At 40.1% G+C, this 19,069-nt stretch overlaps 3 protein-coding genes across 5 annotated transcripts in view; 2 read left to right on the top strand and 1 right to left on the bottom strand.

Annotated features, from left to right (window-relative positions):
* Window positions 1–614: 614 nt before the first annotated feature.
* On the top strand, window positions 615–3,903 carry LOC122823032 (microfibril-associated glycoprotein 4-like). The gene is made up of 6 exons (XM_044102236.1): window positions 615–802; window positions 916–1,062; window positions 1,443–1,481; window positions 1,935–2,031; window positions 2,135–2,299; window positions 3,081–3,903. Exons 1-6 carry the CDS (start codon window positions 704–706, stop codon window positions 3,332–3,334), a joined length of 801 nt encoding a protein of 266 aa, XP_043958171.1. The 5' UTR covers window positions 615–703; the 3' UTR covers window positions 3,335–3,903.
* Window positions 3,904–4,032: 129 nt separating this feature from the next.
* LOC122823029 (hydroxycarboxylic acid receptor 2-like) lies at window positions 4,033–10,793 on the bottom strand. The gene is made up of 4 exons (XM_044102233.1): window positions 10,771–10,793; window positions 8,620–8,778; window positions 7,497–7,912; window positions 4,033–6,880 (listed from the first exon to the last, which is right to left on the bottom strand). Exons 3-4 carry the CDS (start codon window positions 7,890–7,892, stop codon window positions 6,206–6,208), a joined length of 1,071 nt encoding a protein of 356 aa, XP_043958168.1. The 5' UTR covers window positions 7,893–7,912; window positions 8,620–8,778; window positions 10,771–10,793; the 3' UTR covers window positions 4,033–6,205.
* The window catches only part of stxbp4 (syntaxin binding protein 4), a 32,859-nt gene continuing 24,309 nt past the window's right edge, over window positions 10,520–19,069 (top strand). The window contains exons 1-4 of one of the 3 annotated variants that reach the window (XM_044102230.1): window positions 10,520–10,797; window positions 18,610–18,683; window positions 18,795–18,890; window positions 19,000–19,069. In XM_044102230.1, the coding sequence (XP_043958165.1) occupies window positions 18,617–18,683; window positions 18,795–18,890; window positions 19,000–19,069 (233 nt within the window). In that variant the 5' untranslated portion in view covers window positions 10,520–10,797; window positions 18,610–18,616. Of the gene's footprint in view, window positions 10,798–10,998; window positions 11,107–18,609; window positions 18,684–18,794; window positions 18,891–18,999 lie in introns of those variants that run through there. The other 2 variants (XM_044102232.1, XM_044102229.1) reach the window with 2 other exon arrangements.

Genomic DNA, 19,069 nt, shown 5'->3' on the forward strand with positions numbered 1-19,069 from the left:
ATACTCTAGTGCTTTAAGTTAACAAGTCAACCCAAAATGTTGCAATCCACAGCTACGGCAAAAATTAAACCCACCAGACAAAAAAAAGGAATTTATAATTGCATCATACTACATCAGAGCACTCTTAGTTCCAGCTTAACATTACACTGCTTAGGTCAGATTATAACCTAAATATATGTAATGAAGCTTCAGTGACTCAAATGTTTGGCCTCTAATCTTTGTAACATAATGTAGCACAAGATTTAAAGAACTCTGCATGCTGGCAGCCCCATGTTTTTGAGTTGCGGCTTAAGTTGTATATAAATATTTTTGTGATTTCATTAACAAGTAAAAATGGGACAAAAAATAAAATAAAATCCTAAAACAATGGACCAGAGCCCTTTCAATGAAAAGGACAATCAGAGCGTTTAGATTTAATAAAGGTTTAATGTGAACCTTTATTTCAGGTAGTTCAGGTAGTGACCAGGTATAGGACAGGTACGGTAAATTTTACAGTTAGTAAAATGAACTGGCTAAATTTACAAAAACACATGAAGTTCAGTGGCAACAGCTGAATTGAGGTTTGAGGGAAACTGTGTTTTAAAATTAAAAAAAAGGAGAGGTAGAGAGGTGTATTAGAGAGGTGTATTGCTGTAACTTTATCAGATCAGTTGCGCAACACATTTGAAAGAAAAACTCTCGGATTTCCAAATAGGGGACTTTCATGAATTGGAAACTCATTGTGCTGGTTATAAAAGCAGCTGAGACTCTACCTGACAGTCATCATATGTTAGATCCTTACAGAAGAGCAATGAACATTAAGGTGAGTTTTATGATGTTAACGCAGGACTCTTGAATGTTCCTCGTTGATTTGTTGATTTGAGAAAGGTTCTAACTCTACAGACTTGTCGTGAATAAACTGTTCCTCTGCTGCAGCTGTTCCTTCTCCTGCTGGTTCCCGTGGCGACCAGCTGCTCAGATCTCAGCCTCCCTCTGGACTGCAACGACGTCTACAACCAAGACACCAGCCGACCCAGTGGAGTTTACACCATCTATCCCATCGGGAGCACGTCGGCAGTCCAGGTACGATCAAACCTCCTGGAATGTCAGTAGTTAATAATCACATTCTGATTCTTAATGCCCGGTGTTAATGTTCACATGTACACTCAATATTGCTAGATGATTTCTAATATGTAAAAAAATTAATTTTTAACAACAGCCTAGCAAGCATCAAATTTGTTTGGCCTGATAGGAATCTATGAGCTCTGATGCTTGGTATCTTGCCGATTCACACATAAAGGGACTCATTGTTTTCACAGCGTTGGTTCAAGAGTCCAGAAGGGGGTCAATCAGGCTATGTTTCTTTTTGTTCCTTGTGAAAAAAAAAAACAAAAAAACAAGAGGCTCAATATGCAGCTGAATCAGTATGCCGGTTCAATCAGCTGCTATGTTTGTGTCTGCAGGTCTACTGCGACATGAACTCTCTGGGAGGAAAGTGGACGGTAGGGATTGTTTCTTTTTGCTGTTTAATTTATTATTTGCTTTTCATTATTTTAGACGTTTCAAAAGCTTCCTTTGTGATTCAGTTCAAAGTCATCTGTTAAAATACAACTGGAATTGTACGCATTTTGAATCCCTATCATTATTTTATTATTATTATTATTATTTTTTTTTTAGATAGCGTTCTTACCTGTAGCCAGCTGGTTTCATTAAAGGGAAACTATTGGAAATAATTTTGAGTTCACAACAAAAAATGTATCTATGGTCTCACCATCTACAGTCAGAGTTTACAAGAACCCAAAGCAAAAAAAAACACTTAAACACTGTTTGAACTCATTGTAAGTGATTTGGTTATTAGCATCCATTTCTGAAATCCAACTCAAAATGCATCAAAGCTCATCGGGGAGGAACCCTGAGCTGCGTTCAGCTGGATCACCGTCCTCACCTCCCCGCAGGTTTTCCAGAGGAGGATGGACGGCTCCGTGAACTTCTACAGGCCCTGGAATCAGTACAAGTTCGGCTTCGGGAACGCGGCGGGAGAATACTGGCTGGGTGAGACATGAATCCAACGCAGCAGCAGCTATGAAGACTGGAGAGAAACCCCAGTCAAAAGTTCAGAGAGATCACTCTCTCCAATGTTTCTGTCGTGTTCAAGGTCTGGAAAACGTCTTCCACCTGACTAAGAGGAGAACAGAGCTGCTGATCGACATGGAGGACTTCGATGGAAACAAGGTGTATGCTCGTTACACCTCGTTCTCCGTGGGCCCAGAGTCTGACGGCTACAGACTTCACCTGACTGGATTCACTAATGGAGGGGCAGGTGGGTAAAGAACGACTTTTTTTGTTTTGTTTATGGTAAGATAACGTCTTTTTTTTTTAAATTATCATCATTATTTTTTTTATTTCATAAATGTGTGTGGTGTGGCCAATTGTTGTCTGAGTGCCAAGGTGAGGTCAAACCCTACACTTTGCCATGATGCTACATGAAAATTCACTAGAAATCGCTTTGGCTTCATTTCAAGTGTGATAAAAAAATTATGAAACAATGAAATAAGAAAAATCAATAAAAAAAGACACCTTCTTTTAAAATGGTCAGGGATATTCAGAGGAGTTTGTAGAAAGTAACTTTAATAATACAAATATTCATGTTGTCGATGCCACATAATTGGCTAATTTACTATTTGTGTTATTGAGCTTGTTAAAAAAAAATACAATACAAAGTTAGCATGCAAATGCAGTTTGTTATGTTATTGACTTCATTTGTTGTTGCAGATGTCATGAGTTCTGTTTGCACCTAAAGCAACAAGCTATTCCTAATCCTGTTCCCCTCTTGTTTAGCACCTGCGGAAAAAAATCTGGCACTTTATTTATCAACAACTTTAATATTTTACCATTTATTTCGAAAAGAAAAAATAAAAATAAAACATGCTTACTGAGCAACTTTTTATTTGCTTGGATTCATAATTGCCTTATCAGAAGAGTATTTCCAAAAGCACATTATGATCTGTTTTGTTTTACCAAGAAACAAACATTTGTGCAAGATACTTTATAATTTAAGAAAATAATGAGCTGCAAATTTATGTGACTTTCTGTTTCTTCAGGAAACTCTCTGAGTCTCATCGATGGACAAAAGTTCTCGACATTCGATAAAGATCAGGACACCTGGGTGAACAACTGCGCCCGATCGTTCCTTGCAGGGTTCTGGTACTCCGATTGTCACGACGCAAACCCAAACGGCGTGTACCTCTGGGGGGCCGACAGCACTCTTTATGCCATCGGAGTGGAGTGGATTTCCTGGAAGGGCCGGGGCTACTCTCTGAAGGCCATCAGCATGAAGATCCGTCCAGTACAGTGAGCTGGGATGGGATTGAAGACTCGTCAGAAGTTTCCAGGAACACCAGAAAGGGATTTCCAGCAATTCTGCAGGACGTGATGAAAGAAGCTGGGCGAAAGTTTGGACTCAAACAAATACTGGAGAAATGGTCAGAGGCATGTGCAACCGGTCAGAATAGTCCCACTCAGGCACTGAACTCAGAAGGAGCTCAGTAACGTAACGTAAAAGTTGCGGTTTCCCTATTCATCCATCAGATGTCGCTATTGTACCTGTCCGAATTTCTTCTGTTTCTGTCAGTGAAACTGCTTTGATTCGTGAGCTAAATAATAACCTCTTTTTCACTGAACAAATAGAATAATGTTATCTGATTTTTTTTACCTTCTAAATGTAGTCCAGATGTGAAAGAATTAGCTCATTTATCCTCAAACCAACAACATTGTGTCGTTACAGCCTAAATCAGAACCTTTCAGTGTCGCTGCCTCTGTAGAATGAAGTGAAATCATTCCAGTGTAATTATTAAATATTGAGTTTGTGGTTTTAGTTAAAAGTGGACATTAACAAAAAAATAAAAAACACGTCTTTTACGGGGACAATTAGTGCACGTGCAGTTATTGTTGAGTGAAGATGAAGCTGGATGCTAACAGAACCCCACAGATGTAAAAAGAAAAACACCCAAAGTTTACAGACATGTCAGTGCTTAAATGTAAGCTCCTATTACAAGTACCCATCAAATTTAGAAAGGATTTTTCACTTGTTTTTTGTTGCATGTAACGCACCGTTACCAAGAAATCTTAATTTACCATTACACCTGGCTTTGAAATTCGATTTGAGCAAATAGATCCAAGTAAAATGTCCTGCTTGTACGTCGATAGTCATTTTTTAAAGTGAGGCCGACAGATGGAAGACTCCAGCTAGGAGACGGTACATTTGCCATGTTGGTCACCAAAGGTGCAACAAGAGCAGGAAACTATCTCACTGTATCAATAGCAAAGACTTGAAAACATCTGCGGTGATCATTGGATCAAAAGACAGGAACATATACTGTGTTCCTTATGGGACAATTTAATTAGTTTTTCTCTTGTTGAGTGATTCCCTCATGTATGATCCCCAACAGGGCACATGGAAATTTGGATCTATTGACATACATTCCTAATTAGTCATTACACACTCAAAGGGGTTACTGAAATATTTTTATTTTTCTATAAAAGCAGCTTATACACATTATCTCATTGGAGCCACCCAGGAGGACTGTGGTGATGTAGGGTATAATTTACACATACTATGCATGTTCATCATTAGTTTAGTATCACACAAAGTTTAAATGATTCCCATTTTCCAGTAAAGACTCTTAGAGCCTGTTGGACACAAACCTAGTGAGTCTGAACCCGCTGTGTTAGTATGACTCTTTCTATATTTTCTGGGCCTTTTCATGATCAACATTCATATCTGATTTTCTTTGCTGCAATTTTACTTCTGTGCCTACTTCAGGGCAAAACCTCAGACATAGTTTAAGGAAATCATAACAAATTTTTAAAAAATTCTCGTTGAAAGATTACATAAGTCAACGACAATAAACGATATATGTTATTAGCACATTGTCATTGATTTCGAATGTGTAAAGTGTCAAATGTCAGTTGCAATTACAACAACCTATTTGAACTTTTACTGCTGATGTTCAAACCAAACTCAAGAAAAAATATTCAGAGCCTAGTGTCTCCTTGTAGTCTCCAAGATACCTCAAAAATACTCTTAGTTACACATTTGTTGCAGCAACTCCGGCAGATTCAAAAAGCTTCAACTGTCACACTCATCTCATCCGCTAGATGTCACTGTTCTCTTCGTCAGCATGATCGGATTGAGCAGACGCAGATTTCTGTAATTCAAACCCTGTGGTGGTGTCTTGTTACTGTGGTGGTGAGTTATTTAACTTCGTTCAACCATTTAAGACCTGCCATAGAACGAATGTGCCAGAACTTGTGCTTAGATTTGTATATGGTGCATTTTCCTTTTTGGACAATTCAATTAGCTGTACATCAATTCAACCTTCATTATCTTCATTTCATTAATATGCATGTCGTGAGTGGCTCCACGGTAACTAAGAAATAAACAACTGACAAGTACAATACATTACAAAAGAATTTAATAACTTTTTTTCCCCTCCATGATTGTACATAACAAAAAATACAAGATATACTGTGTGAAATTTACAAAAGACATAATATATTTCAAAATAACAAAGTTTCAAAAGGGACCTGTACAGAAAGAATAAAAGAGTCATGCATTGTTTTTAAGTAGCGTTATGGAGCTGTGACAGTTCTTGTTGGCTCCCTGTGTGCGTTTTTTGGCCAGATGCTCGCTCAGCAGAGATTTGATGAGAGCACTTTGGGACTGATTGTGAGGCCAACCCACTGTGTTCCTGGAAACCCTGGAACATCATCGACTGCCACACAGCTCCTTCTTGAGTAACTACCTGTTTCATACAGCACGGACCATAAATTGATGCACGACAGTCATGTATTAGTTCCTGCTATTTCTCTTTAAAGAACAACAACCAATCATTGGGTGTGAGAGGTCACCTGACTGCCCCCTATGGAGATTTTTATTTGCCAGGATGTTAACATTTTTAGGATGTCAATTCTTATGTCCAAAAATGCCTCATATGCTCCAAATCCCAGGGTCTTAAGCTGGTATACTAATCTCAACACTCAGCATCACAATACAACTGGGGAAAAGCTAAGCTTGGGCTGTGTAGATTCAGTCTAATCATTGTTAGCCAGTGTGGTATTTATAAAGAAAAACATTGACTTGATTGTCAAAACTGCATAGAGCTGTTTGTAGAGGAACCTTTAGATGATTAAATTTATTACTAGGTTTAGCTACATAAAATCAAAACTATTGTTCACTGCCCCTATCAGTCCTTAAGGACTTCAGCTCCTGCTGGGCGGTGCTTTGGGTTCCCGATGAGGAGGACTTTGTGTTCTGGCCTTCATTCTTTCTACAGGGTACGAGTTCCAAGAGCGCCTTCCTAAACATAGAGCTGGAGAAGATATAGACGACAGGGTCCAGAGCCGAGTTCAGGAAGTTTAGGCCCAACGACACAATAGTGAGTTGAGTAAAGGTGTAGAAAGCGGCACAGTCCCATGGCCGGAAGGAGCGGATGACCCACACACCGATCGTGGTCACCGTGGTGGGAAGGAAGCACACGATGAACACAGCCACGATGGCGGCACACATTCTCATGGCCTTGCGCACCTTGTCAGGTTTTCCCATCTGCCTCTGCTTCAGGAAGCTGGAGATTCGGATGGAGCAGAACAGCAGCATGGCCATGGGGATGACGAACTCCACCACCGTCAAAATACGGTGCATGCCCACCAGGATGATGATGGCGCGGGATGCCTCTTTGTAGGATGTAAAGAAGAAGCACTGGGTCTTCTCGCCTTTACCCTTGATGTGGTTGTAGGCCAGCATGGGAACCCGAGGACTGATCACCAACAGCCAGACGAATGCTGAGACAAATGCAGCCTGCCGCTTGGTCATGCGGTTGAAGCGATGATGAGGGTGGACCACCTGGAACAAGAGTCCGGAAATTAAGCGCTTTGCTTTGAATGATTCAGTGTAGATCTCTTTTATAGCTAATTTCATATCATTGTTTTGTTCAGCCTGACAGCAGATGTGATGCTGCAGAGTGTTTAAAGTCATAAGAAAGAGTTTTTGAACGTAAGCTTTTGTACTGGAAACTAAATTGAACTCAATTGATGAGTGTTATCTGATGTAAAGGTGTGAAAGTGCCTCCAGTAGTCAAATTTGTTTTGTATATTGGAAGGAAGGTAGAAATTCAATAAAGGGGTCAGTGTAATGGGTTTTATGCACCATTTTAAAGTACAATCAAGCAACTATATTAGCTTCAGTTGTCATAAAAATGCTATATATACCTAAAATGACTGAAAGGAAATTTGGCTTTGTAATTTAATGCCTTGAAATTGGGCCTCCGGCTCTTTAAGAGCAGTTTTGCCAGGTGTTTGCTAATTACTGCTGGATAGTCTGGCAAAAACGGTAGAAGATAGTAGGTGGTGTTGGGGATAGAAGAAGGAGTCATTCTTGCATTCTTGAAAGAGACCCCAATTGGTAGACCCATACAGAAATAACCTTTGACCTCTCAAAATAAATTCATGGTTTTCCTCACCTTGAAGTATCGGTAAATTGCCACCACGGTCATGAGTGCGATGCTGGCCGATCGGTTGGAGAACATCAGGAAGAGGTTTATCCGGCACATGCCATCTCCAAACACCCAGTGGCCCCTGAGCAAGGCGTCAATCCTCAGGGGCAGACTCACCAGGGCAAAAAAGTCAGCGATGACCAGGTTGAAGAGGAACAGGGTGTTGGGGTTCCAGGCCTTCAACTTAAACCAGAAGATCCATAGCGCCACCAAGTTTCCTATGAGCCCCAGTACGACGTCGACGATGAGGACCGGAGGCATGATGAGGCCCTCCAGCTGGATGCCGACCGGCGGGCATCCAGCACCCCCGGGGACAGGAGTTGTGAGGTTTGAAACTGTGGTGAAGTTTGATTGTGGGACCATTTTTCAAAGTAACGTTTAGACTGTAGAGAAGAGAATAAGAAGGGGGGGAAAATGATGACGTGTTACTGAAAAACACGCATGTGGCTTTAGTGATTCAGTAATAACCCAAATGAACAAACAAGAGAAAGTTTTGAAACTCGGAGTCTTCAACTTCCTCTTGTAAATTCCTTCCTTCCTTTTTTTTTTTTTTCTCTGACATTAAAAACCAAACAGAAGGAACTTTGTGACACGATGAACATTTACGAGTAAATGTAACAGACTAAATCACAGACGAAAATCATTACAGACTAAATCATTAAACAGTGCTGGAGCATTTAAAGGAAAAAGAAACAGTTTTAAATATCTGAAAGTGGGAATGTGATTCTCTCAATTATACTGTTATACAGCAGTGATTGTAATATTACTTTATACATTAAAGGATTACGTGAAAAAAAAAGTTCAATCAAAAAATACATAACAGTCATAATAATAATGATAACAATAGCAAATCAGTGATATATATATATTATATACATATTAAGGAAATATTTAACATTTTTATATTTGTTTGAAATAAATAAATAAATGAATATTAGTTTTCTTATAAATCACTGTGAGCACATGTTGCCTTCTACCTCATTTATGGTAAAAACAGAAGTCGGCCCGCACACCCTGGTAAAATTAAACTGTGTTTGTTTCCACTCTGAATGCAGAGAATTAGAGGAGATTAGATTAATCCACTACTCACCAGTAGAACTGTTTCATTCATAAAGAGCTGCAGGAAGATATGGAAGGATGAATGACCTTCACTGGAGTATTTATAGCTTCTACTGGGAGGGGTGGGAGGAGATGTTCCTGTCTGGCTGCCCGGTTACGTTTTGAGAAGTTCAAAAGTTACAGACGTAGCCTGGGGGGTGAAGAAAAAAAAAAAAAAACATTTTGTAATATATTTCACAAAAGAGTAAAAAGAAGAAAAAAACCCTCTTTTTTGGCACAGACTCCTGTTACACATTACAACTTTTAAACTGATCTTTCCATACGATCTAACACTTTTTGATCTGACAAAATCTGTGGTTTCAACAAAATAATTATTCAGTTATTTTTAAAAACACAACAGTTTGATTTTGTGATCATTTTAGTTCTAATCTGGATTTGTACGGCAAAATTCTGTGGTTGTCAGAATTACTGTAGATTGGAAGCATTTTTCTTTCTTTTTTTTCCACACTACACCCCAACTGCAGCTATGTGTAAAAAATTTTAATATTTTTATTAAGTTGTTTTATTTCATTAGCTACATTCAGTGAAGGAAAACCGCTGTAATCACACACAGACTGTTGTTGTGACGCCTTTGTTTTTGTTCGCCACAACAGATTTCCACTGCACACTAATGGAAACAAGACATTTAAGATTAAATGTTTCAAATGTTTTTCAATTCAGAAATGTGGGCTTAAAGAAAAATACGTTCAATAGTTGCTTAAATATTAATTTTAATCTGACCAGCCTCATCAAAACACATGTTCTTTGGGTCATTGTTCTCTTTTTATTTGTTTCGTGGTAATCTGTGTCTCTCAAAGTAAAGTAGCCTACCTAAAATAACAATGCCAACGATAATAATAGTAACCAAATCTGGAGAAGGGGCGGGGGTTCAGCTCGCGTGTTTTTTTGAATCACAGTTCCTGTAGCATTCCAAGTTGTTGAAATCTCTACGGTGTCGTTGCTGACCTGCCAAACTTTGACACAGGATTAGGAAATCCGTTGAACTTTTTCTGTTGATTAAGAGGAAGTTTGACAACACAGAAATTGCCAATGTATGAGTTGAGTCAGCTGTGGCAGGAGGATTTAAAAGAATCAACATGTTCTGTTGGTGATTTAAAAGCTGATTCTCAAATATTTAACCTAATAAAACCTGCTAAACGTGTAACATTGATGATAATAATGCAGGTAAAACTTCCGCCTGTCTGAGCAGCCATTATAGTTCATTTTTGCTCTGAAGCGTTTGAACACCAGCTATGTGGGAGTGGAGTTGCAAATACAACCTGCAGGACAGTACCTTAGTACTTGCGGGTCTACCTGGAGACCCCCCAAGTATAATGAATGGAGCCTTGGGGGAGCAGCACCAACAACTTGAGAATCTTGCAATTTAAACCTCGATTACAATCTGACTGCCACCGCATGACCAGAAGAGTTCAACCAGCAATTTTTTATTTTTTATTTTCTTTGCACCAGGTTCTATTTGAAACATCATACACCTAGAAAAGTATCGTATGATACTACGGGAACCCTGGTGCGCCACTGTTTTGTTTAAACGATGTAAACAGTGATATAGCATGCCCATGATACATCTGCAAACTTTAAACTTCATTTTATTATTTAAAATAAAATGTTATTTAGAACACTTGTCAAATAAACATAAATGTTGCTGAGCCCTTTTGTTGTTTTTTTTCTTTGTTTGTTTTGCTTTTACAACAAACTACTCCCCACCCCCCTTTGTTTAAAGTACTTAATGTATCTTATAGGCATGCCCTTTAATGGATTCAAATCCAGTTGCAAATCCTCTTCATTTCAGTCCAGCCTCACCGAGTTCCTTTACAGGAAGTCACCGGTTTGCTCTGGATGTTTATAAAAGCAGCCATACAATTAGACGACTCCTGACATTACGAGCCTAATTTCAGCTTCATCTTCTCGTTAATCCCATCAGTGGTGGTCAGCGGGGCTCACAGTGTGTACGTGTGGGAGACAAACGAAACCCCGGGTTTGCCGACGAGGCCACACTTTTTTTTATTTTTTTATTTTTTAACCTAAACACATTTAAGCTCCTCGCGCTCCTGCTGCTTTTCTGCTTTAAACTGCGTCCGCCGCACTCTGTGTGCGCGCGTGCGCGGCCGTAAATGTGACGGACGGGTATCAGGGTGGATTAGCGGGAAAGGTAAGCGCGTCTCTCGCTGTCGGGGCGGATTTCCATCCTTGTGCGCTCCGCTCAGCTCCGCTCGGTGCACCGACCCGGTTTGAACCATCGCCGCTGTCTCCTCTCATTCGTCTCCTCCCCTCAGCCTCACGGCAGCCTCACTTGTGTGTGTGTCTCTGTGTGTGGAGCAGAGCGCGTGTGTATTATTATTATTATTATTTTATTTTTTTTATGTGCGCGGACATATTTTCGGTCTCTCACACTTCGGGGCGCGATGCCATTCCTCCCGCAGGAACCTGAACGCCTCGATGGGTTGTCTCTACTTTACTGGTGAGTTTCTTCCTTCGTCATTTGCTTTCATCTGTTCCTCACCTCCTCTCCTCCGTCCTTCTCACCTTTATTATTATTACTATTTTAAATTTGGCTGAAAGCAGGAATCGCGGGGGGTCTGCTAGGTCTTGTTTTGTTCGCTCCCGCTCCATGTGGGTCACTCTGCGCAGAGGTGGGATAGAGTCGCAGGCTGGTTGGCGACAGATGCCTCGCAGTTTAAGTCCACATGCTCCAGCGCAGTTCTGGGTCACGAAACGTTTTAAAGGACGGCCGCGTGTTACGACCTCCGTCGTCTCTTTCTGCAACAGATTTTAGAGGAATACCAATTTCTTCTTAATGGTTTTTGTTATTTTTGCTGCTGTCGCTGTTGAAAAGAAAAACAACACGTAAACGCTGAAAAACAGCGGAATAAAGCGACCGGATATAAAACATATCAGCTTTAATTTGCCGCTTCTTGAGATTAATAGCGGTCTGCCTCTTTTAGTATATCTTCCAGTTGTGTGTGAGAACATTGAAGTGCGAACATATGAATATGTAAATGATTGCGTTTCAGGTAAGCACAAGTAAGGGGAGCAATAAAGCTTTTTGATTTTGTATTTTGTTTTTGTTTACGTTTTGAGCTGCTGTCATTTTGACAAAGGGGTTCTTGTACAGGGTCATCCTGATTAATTAACATACAAATTAAATAATAATAATAAAAACTAAAGGAACGTTTTATAACACACTGTATAAAAGTCAAAACTAAGCAGGCTGTTAAACGGTATATTTTCCTCATTGTTACAAATTTCCTATTCAATTCGAGTATACCTGACTTCGTTGGGATAACAGCTGCCAAGAGGTCTGACTTCACTGTTTGTCCTTTGACTTAATGACCCATTCCATAAGTTTCTTTCATATTCTTCAAATGTATGACTTATTATTTGACTGTTTTTTCACTTTTAGTAATAAAAGTGCTAAAGACAACCTTATATTATTTTGAAAATTACCGAACTATAATGTGCACCATTCTAAAAATATAAATAGGCACTTTTGCTTTAAAATGAATAAAAGGAGAATGAAAAAAAAAAACCATTTAATGTTGAATTTCTGAATGACTCAAAAATGAATAACATTTGGTCTCAAGCTAACATCTGTTTCCATATTGTACGTTCCTGCACTACATTTTGCACTGACTAAATTTCAGAGGGTTTTTCCTAACCCTAACCCTAACCCTTCCTTCCCTCACTCTGAGATGGAAAAATTTCTCACCTCTGTCATCAGTCCTTGAGAGTCACTGTTCTGCAGTTTTTAGAGACCTTCCTGTGGCACCTGTTGGTGTGTCCAGGCTTATCGTCTAACTTGTGTGTATTTGATCCATTTCAATTATGTGAGCTACAAAAATGTTAAAACCAAAAGAGCTTCTCAGAAATCTGTTGTTACATATACAATAATAATAATAATAATAATAATAATAATAATAATAATAATAATAATAATAATAATAATAATAATAATAATAATAATTGACTTTAGAAACAACAAAGTCAATTTGTTGTCATATAAAATATCGCATGTTAGAAAACTATGAAATCACTTCTTTTGACAGTACAATGAACCCACCACTCTACTAGAATGTTATCTTGATCATTAACCTCTATATCAGATATGGTCAATCTATGACATGTAGTCAATTAAGATACTTGTAAACAGTTTGTGTCTACAAGGATTTAATTTACTACCAAACATTGCATCCAAGCAGTCCTTTGCTGATATATTGTGCAATTCTGTTTTATTGTTGTTTTCACGGTCACTCGTTTAATCACTTCTGCTGCTTGTGTGCCGAGGTCATGTATAATTAAAAGACAAAAAAAACAAAATACATGACATAACACCAGTTTTAAAGTCCCTCCACTGGCTCCCTGTCGCTCAAAGAATAGACTTTAAAATACTGTTGTTAGTTTATAAATCACTGAATGGTTTGGCACCACAATACATTAAAGATTTTCTGCTGTTGTATCAACCTTCCAGAACTCTCAGGTCTTCTGGTTCTGGTTCTGCTCTGCACTCCCAGAACCAGAACCAAACGAGGAGAAGCGGCATTTAGCATCTCTGCACCAAAAATCTGGAACAAACTTCCAGAAAATTGTAAAACAGCTGAAACACTGACTTCCTTTAAATCTCAACTAAAAACCCACTTGTTTAGAGTTGTATTTGAAACGTAATCAATTGCAAATTTATTGACGGAATCTGACTTGATGTTGTGTTTTTATTGTAGATTCTATGTTGCATTTTATTTTTGTGTTTGATTAGATGTGAAGCACTTTGAAATGCCTTGCTGCTGAAATGTCCTGTACAAATAAAGTTTGATTTGATTTGATTTGACAATTGGTACTTGCTTCAAGACTGTACTAAACTCACCTTCAAACTCTTGTTTGGACACCAAAATTAGATTCGGAAATATAACATTTCCTTCACAACTGCATTTGATTTGTTTCATAAGGAAAACTCAAATGGAGGCACCAAATTAAATTCTGCCCAGGGCCCCTTACAGTTTTCGGCTGGCTCTGCAAAAGGATATAGCTAAAATTGGTTATAAGTTAATTTTTTCAGCAGGAATGGGTAAAGACCAGGGCCGGGGGTGGATGGGAGGCAGAATATAACCTCTGATGAGAGTTGGACCCTCTCCTATTGGGTATGGTGTATATAAAATTATAGAGGATGATGTCCCAGTAGTTTATATAGTAGGCTGCCCCAGTCATATCTGTGAATTTTCCGACCACAAATACGATCAGGATATCTGACATCACCACTACAGATACCCCACTGGCAATGGAGAACCATTATTTTTTGATTGTTGATGCGAAAACTTTGTGCCGGTATGCTAGTACAGTAGTAGTCCAGCACTACATTAGCATGTGTTTGTGAGACGTCCACACACGTTGTAGCCGCGCTATTACGTAGAATGGGCATCGGCCGATGAAAAGCGGCCCCTCTGGTAAGGTCCATTGGATATCTCAATCTATCCCAAGGTTCAGTCCATTGGGATGCGACTTAGATGAGTTGGAGAAAATTTCCAGATTTTTTTTAGTTGACAAATGTTCAAAATATGAACATGGGTTCCAAAAGAAATGCTCTAAATTTCCTGGTTTTTCAAAACATAATAACCAAACATGTTCTGACGGACATTAATTGTAACTGAAAGCAGGGGGGGGACAAAGAGACTGAGGACTTTCTCAGGAGGACAGAGTTAATGCAACGTGGTGGAGGAATGGTCTGAGGTAATACAAGGAGCAGAGATTAGCTCCCAGGTTCCTGTGTGACCTCTGATGGCCCCTCTGGTTCAGTCTGCAGACAGACTCATCTTTTTTTATTCTCCTCGCCTCCTGTTTTTATTCAACACTTCAACATACGGCAGAAGCAGAGAGGAGGAGATTAAATATGCCAACAGCAAAGAGTAATCCTCAGACGGTGCATCTCTGTACAAAAAAAAACCAAAAACAAAAGAACAGACAGTGCCGGATATGAACTGGATGTTTTTAGTTGGTCTTTATTCTTTAGGTAGGAACCAAAAAAGAAATATATTTTTGAAGTTTTGGGTAAATTTTAGCATCCTTATATTTGGCTTATAATTCACAACTTTTTGCATTTGGTGGAGGGCCTGTTAAGTATAAAGCTACCATCTACAATTCAAAAACATTAGACATTTTTGTCGTAATTGTCCTCTGAGTTATGAGGATGTTGCTCCGGTCGGCGGTTTGTTTGTGCAAATGTTGACTGCTCCTGAATATTAGGACCTGAGAGATAGACAGAGGATCTTCATCATCCAGAATACCGCTGCTTCTCTTTCACGTCAGAAAGAGTCAGCTGTTTGCTTTCGTCTGCTTCAAATAATTTATGGATTTCTCCCATTGGAGGTCCACAACTGGGTGATGACTCCGCCCCAGGATTCTCTCGAATGTCCTTATAAATTTCTTCTTGTTTTCCGTTTCTTTGTTTTGTTTTTGTCGCACTTAAATGTTTCAAAAACCAAATATTATTATTAGGTTAAGATAATCTGAGTAATCATTTAGAAGGAAACTTCTAAATGATTTAATTTGCAAAGGAGAAAAAAAAGCACATCAGCACTGGCCCTTTCTGTGAAAAAAGTAATTGCATCATGAATTATTTGTAAGAATTTATTTATATTTGCACCTACAATAAAGGATAATGGTGCTATTATGATGGTTTGTGGCTGATTCAGGACTCAGATGACCTGCTATAACCGATGGAACCATCAATTCTGCTCTAAGAAAATCCTGAAGTTCCGGCTGTCAGTTTGTGGACTTAAACTAAAGCTCAGTCAAGTTATGTGTCAATAAAATAATCCAATGAATCACAATGAATAAAATCAGTACTATTGTTTAGTGCAGAACAAGAGGATAAATGTTAAATTACAAAGTCAGTTGATTTAGATTGTTTAAATATGTTTCAAAAGTTCAAAAGTTATATTGCTTCGTGACGTCAAACGCTCATATGTTTTTAATCTAAACTCCAGCGTAATCCGCGCCTGTCTTCCGCTCACCCTGTGTGACTCTGCTGCCGTGCTGCAAAGTGTCGCCCTGGCAGCCAGCCGGCGTGTGATGGTAATGATGCGCGACAGGTAATGCAGATCATCAGGTATTAAGTGATCAGTTTAATTGCTGCTTCGTGTCCTAGCCGCTGGCTTCGCTGCGTGCTGGAAACTGTCGTGGATTGGTTTCGATCCACAGGGAACTGCTGTTGCCTGGGACTTTTTCCACGCAGGAAGACTCGTTTTAATTTACGTGCTGGCAAAAACCCAAATCGGTGTCACAATCCATGTGGAGGTGGAGGGAAGGAGAAAATGAAATGACAGATTTTTGCTCATAGTTTCATGGGGATCAAAAGAATCTGTCAGGCGCAGGTTTCCAAAATCCAAGACTGGGTCTTATCCTTTTAATCAGGTCTGGTAGCCGTTTGGCGCTAATGAGCCTCTAAACTATTTAAATCCAGGTTGTCTGTCTTCTGATTGTCTTTATTCGTGCAGTTAATTGACTTATGGCCTTTCAGGAGGGAAAAAAAAAAAAAAAAACAGGTGACATTGTTCTCTAATTTGTCTGGCCAACATAGGGAGACGTTTAAAAAGTCACACACACTAATTGAAAAATGTGAGAAAATGCATACAAAGTTATTTACTACATTAATTGTATAAACAAAATGCTGAAGTTTTCATTGTTGATATATGATAGAGATGGGTTCAGTGTGCAATTATAAAGCAGTAGATAGTGCTCTGGTGTTTTGTAAAAAGTATTCCTACATCTTTTTTTTTCACATTTTTGCCATATTCCAACTCGAAATTTTTTGAACTAACATAAATGAAACGTTTGGATATGGAAGTTAAAGACCGATGGAAATGAACACAACATAACAACAGGATGAGGGGAACTCTGTCACTAATGATAAAATGATGATTACTTACTAGAAAGAAAAAAAAAAAACATTATGAAAACAAGACATGATTTGCAAGTTTAAAGGAGCAAACGTGTGGATTAATGGCTGAATGGAACTGAAGACTTTTTGTTTCGTGTGAACTCATGGAACATCTCCAGCCTCCGTCCTGATGTTAGCGTTTGTTTCTCCAGACGCGTGCAGAGCTGCAGCCTCAGCTGTGACTCATATTGTTGACACTCTGATCTGCAGCAACATTACTGAAGAAGCTCAAGCAGATTAGTTTGTTATTATCAGCCTGTTAGAACGGCTGCAGGCTCTCCGCGCTCAAATTTCCAGACTGTTTTGCTCCGTGCATTCACACTAGTCTAACCGAGGATACCGACGTAGTAATAGTTGATGTTGTGGGACTATTTTGCGTGGGACCCACTGGACCGGTGGGTTCGGAAGCTGGGCGCAGCAAACTCAGAGTAGAGCTGTTTGATTATCAGTTATGACAGAAACTGATGAGACGTTTCCCAACGGTGAAAAACAAATCTTTGTGCTCTGAGTGTAAGAATATTCCTGCGGTAAATATGGCTGCCGGCTGCTCGTTGAGATGGATCATGTTATTATTCCTAATTAAGCCTCTTCAAACAGATCAAAGTGACCCTGACTTCAGTTCCCATAATCCCTTTCATAACATTCAGAACATGCACGCCGGTCCTGATAGCTGCGCTGCTTCCCTTTCAAAGCAGCAAATAAAGCAAGTATTGACAGCGAATCGGAGCAGAGGAACTCTAAGGAGCCCCCTCGGCTCCGTGTTGACAGTATTTAAGGAGAGGGATCATCCCAAACATTCTTACAAAGCTTTGATGTAGCTTTCAGGTTGTAGAAAACCAAATGTGTTCTTTTATTGCACCAGACAGGATTTGAATAGTAAAAACCATGGTCAACCACTAGAGACACTTTGGTGAAAAAGTCCTCACTGTGAGAAGTTTCTTTTACTGTGTTATATAGTCAGGAAGTCGTAACTAAGAGCTGGTTTGGACGTTCCAGTTGAGAATTTCAGCATGTCGGCGCCCTTGGACATTGTTTGCCATACCTCTTACAAACATCATTTTAAGCTTTAATTTTCAAAAGCAAACTCCATTTTTAATTTTTTTTAATGTAGATCTGCGGGCACTATATATCGTTGACTTTAAACATGCTTTTACATGTGTACCCTGTAAAGTAAGCATGTTTCCACTATGTCTTATCACCGTTGATACGAGTTACAAGTTGTAACTGGGGGTAGTCAAAGCGGCTCCCCCTTTTCCACTGGGAAATCCGACTTCGGAGGTTGTTCCTGTTGATTTCCCAGTTGGAATTTCCCAGTTCCGACTACAACTGGAACACATTTTTCTCGCCTCAGCGCCCCCCTACTTGCGTCTCTTTTGTGTTGCATTAATAATGAACAGGTGAGCCTCTTCAGGACAAGACCAACCTGACGCAGCCCCTGCTCTCACAGGCTCATGCAGAACATCCCTGAATCAGAGCTGTAACTGAGCTTAAAGCCTCAAAAAGCCTGAATCCCCGCTTGGTGCATTAGCGTTGGTTTCTGCAGGCGTCACAGCACCAGCCGAAAACATCTGAATGACGCTCGGGCTGACACTGTACTGCGGCGCTGAGCTTGAGCCTGAGCAAGGAGGACAGAACCAACAGACAGCCGCACCAATGAGGAGCCTCTGCTGCCTAAGCCTTAAACCTCCTCAACCTCGGATGTCTTCGTGAAGACCGTCTGGGATCTAACAATTGATATCTCCTGTTCCTCCGATTATCCCGAGTCATTGTTGTCGACCGCTGGAGCCTTTGAACATCCAGGTCACTTGTGGTTCAGCTGCTGTGTCGTTTGGGAGGAGACAGATATTATTGGTTGCGCATGGCGGGCAGGAAGAGGGAGGTGGTGAGGGAGGTAAGAGGAGAGCGAGGGAGACAATAACAAAATCCTGTGATGATTTGATTATTTTGTGTAGCGGGGCTCTGAGGACACGCAGAGGCTTTGCCCGAGGCACCATGTTGAGATGTTTTTGAGCCCATCAGCTTTCTGTTTGTCTCCAGGACGATCATGGGCCCCCATGGCATCAACCGAGCTGTCCAGAGGCTGGAGTTCTCCGACTGCAAGAAAGGACTCGGTGAGGACCCGCACCCCTGCTTTCTCTGCCTCCCATTGACCAGCCGATGACCAGTGTGGGACATTCGGACAGTTTTGCTTCTGCTGAGCTTTTCTTTTTGCTCCTTCACAGGGGTGAAAATAATCGGAGGCTACAGGGAGTTGACAGGTGAAGACTTCGGGATCTACATCAAGCGTGTGATCGCTGGCGGCCTGGCTGCTCTGGACGGTAACGTCCTCTCTGAGTGTTTATCTCATTTCAGAAAATATATCATTACCCCCACCGCCCTTCCTCGCGCCCCTCCTCACACACACTCACCTGTCTCTGTGTGCTCTAGGTCGGCTTAAGTCAGGTGACCTGATTCTGGATGTCAATAACATCAGCCTGATTGGAGTGACCAATGAGAG

This window comes from Gambusia affinis, linkage group LG20 (assembly GCF_019740435.1).
Source record: "Gambusia affinis linkage group LG20, SWU_Gaff_1.0, whole genome shotgun sequence".
Taxonomy (NCBI): domain Eukaryota; kingdom Metazoa; phylum Chordata; class Actinopteri; order Cyprinodontiformes; family Poeciliidae; genus Gambusia; species Gambusia affinis.